Source organism: Atta colombica, unplaced genomic scaffold (genome assembly GCF_001594045.1).
Source record: "Atta colombica isolate Treedump-2 unplaced genomic scaffold, Acol1.0 scaffold198, whole genome shotgun sequence".
Taxonomy (NCBI): domain Eukaryota; kingdom Metazoa; phylum Arthropoda; class Insecta; order Hymenoptera; family Formicidae; genus Atta; species Atta colombica.
Genome location: NW_017259291.1, coordinates 4,922,985 through 4,928,213, shown reverse-complemented (window position 1 = coordinate 4,928,213; position 5,229 = coordinate 4,922,985). Strand labels below are relative to the sequence as shown.

The window sequence follows — 5,229 nt, the reverse complement described above, 5'->3', positions numbered from 1 at the left end:
CGGTTTAATAATTGATCGTGTGTTTCGCGAAAATTACTTTCGCCGGAAAAAAGATTTCAGAACAGTAGGAAACGGTACGGTCGTGGATTATTGAGGGTGGATCGCTCGGCGGAAGCGATATGGGTTCGAGGAGGACTAAGGGACTAAGGTAAACGGAGTGAGAAAGAGAGACCGACTCGAGCACGGCCGAGGACTGGTAATTAACTGTGATGAGAGAGAGGCGGTGGGATAGTCCCGTTTGAGTTCCTGAGAATCCCCGGGGACCTGACCCGTCGTATCAGACGCCAAACACTCACTCCCATACATCGAAGCCGAAAACCCGTCGTTCTCGGAGCGCGTTGCCACGTTCAAGTTTCGCTACGATAATTGCCTTCGCTTCACAGTCGCGCCACCGACACCCGCCACAGGCGGCGGATAAGAGAGTTCGCCCCTTCTTTCCTTCCTTCGCGAATAAACCTGGAACGGGGTTGGAACATCGGAAAGTGGATGTAGATAATACTGCAGAAATTTAGTTTACGCGATTGAGTTCCTTGTGTTACGGGAAAGCCGTAAAGCGGCGTCTACAATGAGATTTTAAGGCGTAACTTAAGTCTCAAGTCGTAAAAAAATTGATTAATCACAGTCGAAAGAGAATGTGTGAGGAGAATAGGTAATCGACTATGATTAATTTTTTACGACTTAAAGTTTAAAGTTTAAGTTTTATGCTTCAATATCTCATTGTAGACGTCGCTTAAAGCATATATTGTCTTTTTTTTAAAAATGAGTAAAAAATATACAGTGAATTAAAGAATGCAAGATATAATTGACATTTATGCCAAGTGTCAATTCTGTTAAAATTAAATAAGTCGTTTTTTTATATAAATACACGTAAGAAATATAAAAAATTATTCAAGAAGTTATATTTATTAGGTGAAATTTTCTTTTGAAACAATCGCTTTGGATTACAAATAGTGTAATAAATCTTCCCATTAAAACAATTATGAAATCATGATGCAAATCAATCCGGAAACAAAAGGCGCCATATATCGTCCCATATGAGATGAACGAAATATGAAAACGCAAGGCAGCGGCGATGCAGCAGGAAACTTTCTTCCTTATTATTACCAAAGAGCCTCGATAGAAAACCGGAAGTGCACGCGGCATCTCAGCATAGGTAAGATACCTGTACAACACGGGGCTATAATTCACGCATCGCAGAATCGTCGCCATTTTTTTCACTTTCACAGAGAGTCGGTCGTTCGCCCAACGTGAACACCGCGGTCTCTCCTCATGTTGCATCGCGAGTAGCATTACATTTACATCGTCTGTGCTCATACAATTACAGTATAACGCTATGGTCGCGTACTCGCAAGTATTATGGGCGATCGTTTCATCGACCACTAACTAATCTTGTCATTAGCTCGTTACGTGTTCTAATAATGTACTGCCTAAGTACATCCGATATTATAAATTGCGCTTAATGAGACAAAAGGGAATGGGGAGAGATTGATTTTACAACGATCTTCTGAGTGTTGCGTCATTATCGATTTCTCCCATGTTCGATAATATCTCAGAAGTTTCCCGTAATTTTTTGCCAACATGTATAAACAGATACGGAACCCAGATTTTATTGGTGGCTAAACGAGCGTTCAGAAGAAGAGGTGAAACGTTCGTCGGATTTTTAGATATATTATATAGCATACAACGGATATCTTAATCTTTATTTGTATTTAATTGCGCGCTACGAATTTTAATTACGCCGCCGCCGCGGTGACTGATAATATCGATAGGAAACCCGAGTAAAGCCGGCTGTCTGTCCTGTAATGAAACAGGAAATTCGTTCATTAATATGACCGACCCAATTTCACCAGAAATATTTTATCTTTCCTCTACAAGTGAATATCCAATATTAAATTAAATTAATTTTTATAAACTTGTGAATATTATTAATGAAATTAACAAAATTGTTTAACACCAGACGCTCGAAGCTCATATAAATTATGGTGACGTTTCTTGCGTTTGTATTACTTAAAAGCGGTAAAATGGCCTACCAAATTTCAATCGGGAAAGATCGACTTGGTGAAAGGAGTGGCGAGATAGGATGTCGTAGATACGCTTTGGAGTATTACATTTTACGTGTGTGTATATATACGCGACAGGCTCGGTGGCCCCGACGGAGAAAGTAATGCTTTCTTGAACGCAAACACGCATGTATCTAGTTGTTCTTAATTGCGGCCCAGGATTCGTTCGAGAATCGAAAGTGTTTGCGGAAGTTTGCAGCTTCTGTCTCGAGACTATGCAACCCCTTCCTTTCTGTCTTTTTGTATCTGTGATTTTTTCATTTTCGCGCTCGAGGACTTAATGATCTCTTGACAGGCTAACATCAATAATATTGTAGCTTTTACCTGCTCACTAGACCGGAAGGTAAACGCGGAAAGCGTCGCTATAATTTACGAGCGAATGTTGACTCGTATTTTTTGGACTTTATGGTTGGCGAATCTTTTTTTTATATTTTATTTTTTTATGTCAATTGCTTGGATAATACGCAAGGAACGCGCGTTTCTTCGCCGACGGGAACAATGAATTTAGAAGAGTGAAACTCTCGCTCAACAGTCGACGAAATTTTCTCGAGAAAGTGAATCCTGACATTGATTTATACTCTCGCTTATATGCGCAACATGTTTGATATTAGCATGAATCTGCGCGTCATACACCATAACGGACGATGTATTATTCCATCTCTCCACATTATCTTGCATTCCATCTTGTTACGTACATTAAGAAAAGTGATCTAGATATTTTAGATCTGTTATTAAGATAAGGATCGAGAAAAATAAGGTGTAATAGGCAGAATATTTATTAAATCTTTGATATAAAAAAGATACGTATATTGTTTTCACAATGAACTTTGTTTTACTTAACTTACTTACGTTTCTAAGTATGGTAAAAATACCTCACAGCAATACTATACGTGATACGATACATAACGGATTGCCGCGAATGTTGAGCCAATAATGTACGCTGGAATCTGCACCTTTTTAGAGCATAAAAAAGTATACATTTGTTTAGATTTCGAATATATTAATTTATTAATATGCGCACAGGATTCGTTTCATTACCGCAGAGGGCATAATTCATAGAACAATCGATTTTGTTTAACTTATTATCATAATGTACAGTTTAAAAGTATTGCCGAATAACCGCTACGTTTACCTGGATTTCCGGAAATATAATACAAGAATACGGTAAACTCGTCAATCGCGACACTTAATTGTCACTTCCATATTTCTCCTAATTCGCTAATAATCTCGGAACAAAGATCTTTACTTAAAGCTAAAATTTCTCGTATAGCTCTAGAGATTACTTCTCGAGAATTGGTGAACTAACGAGAAGTATCTCTCAATTCGGAGAAAAACACGCGATCATCTAACATCGAGGGAGTGAAAGCGTTTTGTAGAGACGAAACGCTTCTCGATGTTCGTTTCTCGCGTCCACTCCGCGAGGATTCGTCGCGAGGATCAACCGTGAATATCATAACCTCCACCACCGCCACCATGGAAGTCGCCTCCGTCGCCGCCACCATATCCGCCACCATATCCGCCTCCATCGCCGTAACCGCCGCCACCACCGCCGCCCAGATCACCGTGATCGTGCTTCGGTATGTGAATCGGTATGTGCACCGGAACTTTAACTGGCACCGGTATTTCTTTCTCAACCGGAACCGGAACCTCCTTCTCGACGATGTACGGCTTGTCAACCGGCACTTTGACCGGCACCGGAACCGGCTTTTCCACTGGCACCGGTACTGGTTTGTGAACATGATACGGTTGTGGAACCGGCACCTTCACTGGTACCGGATATGGTTTCTCCACCGGCACCGGGTACGGTTTGTCGATTGGCACCTTCACTTCGTACGGTATTGGCTTTTCGACCGGTACCGGGTATGGTTTTTCGACGGTGACCGGATATGGTTTCGGCACAGGAACTGGATACGGCTTGTCCACCGGTACCTTCACCTCGTAAGGCACCGGTTTCTCCACAGCATACGGCTGCGGAACCGGCACCTTTATCTTTACCGGGAAAGGCACATGCTTCTCGACGGTGTAGGGCTGTGGTACCGGTACCTTCACCGGTACCGGTATATGCTTTTCCACGGTATAGGGCTGTGGCACGTATACTTTGACCTCGTAAGGCTTATCCACCGGCACCTTCACTTCATACGGCACCTTCTTCTCGACGGTGTACGGCTGTGGCACGTGGACCGGCACTTTGACGAACACCTTCACAGGATAGGGCACATGCTTTTCAACGGTGTAGGGCTGCGGCACGTTGACCTTCACTTCGTATGGTACGTGCTTCTCCACCAGATAGGGTACGTGCTTCGTTACTTCGTAAGGTACCGGCACTTTCTTTACAACCGTCACCGTCTTCACATGCTCATCATAACCAATGCCACCATCACCGCCGCCGCCGCCACCGCCACCGTGTAGATCGCCACCGTCACCGAAACTATGCTGGAGTCCACGTTTTTCCGTTTTCTTTTCCGTTGATTCCGCTTCAACATTCTGCGAGCTCTTTTCTGACTTGCTCGAATCCTTCGCGCATATAACTTGCGTGGCCACTGCCACCAAAATGATGGCAATCTGAAATCATGTTAAAATAATGTTATTATAAAGTTATATATAAAAAAGTTATATATAATAATAATTTTATATATATAATAATTTAATATAATTATAATTAATAAGTGATAAATAATAAAAAGTAGAAGATGTGAAATTACACTAAAATAATATAAGACACTAGATTTGAGATATTTCATTTTATTTTGTAACGAGAATAAATTAATTTATAGAAGGAAGAAAATTTTGCAGATACATTAATCTCATTATAAAACAATAGTTGATATTTGATTTGATATATATGGATGGATTTTTTTACCTTAATATTCATCCTTGAGTTCACGTATATTTTAGCGTGGCGTATGACCACTAACTGAACCGCTTCGTTTTCTAAGCTGAGCCTTATATACTTTGCGCTATAATAGCTTAGCACTTTCCCTGCACCTCATCACTCATATTATCCATACGGAGTCTTACTTTACGTACACTGACAAAAAAGTCGGCTAGGCGAATTCAGGAAATGGATACGCACACGAATCTATTTCACGACAGCCTAAAGTTTGATCTATTTCAAGTGTTAAATTAATTTTTTTCTGTTCGATACAAATGGCGATTTTATATATATATA

General features: G+C 40.9%; 1 protein-coding gene across 1 annotated transcript; it reads right to left on the bottom strand.

Annotated features, from left to right (window-relative positions):
• Positions 1-3,039: 3,039 nt before the first annotated feature.
• LOC108686884 (repetitive proline-rich cell wall protein 2) lies at positions 3,040-4,973 on the bottom strand. Its single transcript, XM_018192384.1, has 2 exons — positions 4,921-4,973; positions 3,040-4,622 (listed from the first exon to the last, which is right to left on the bottom strand). The coding sequence occupies exons 1-2, from the start codon at positions 4,930-4,932 to the stop codon at positions 3,498-3,500; spliced, it is 1,137 nt and encodes a 378-aa protein (XP_018047873.1). The 5' UTR covers positions 4,933-4,973; the 3' UTR covers positions 3,040-3,497.
• Between the last annotated feature and the right edge of the window lie 256 nt (positions 4,974-5,229).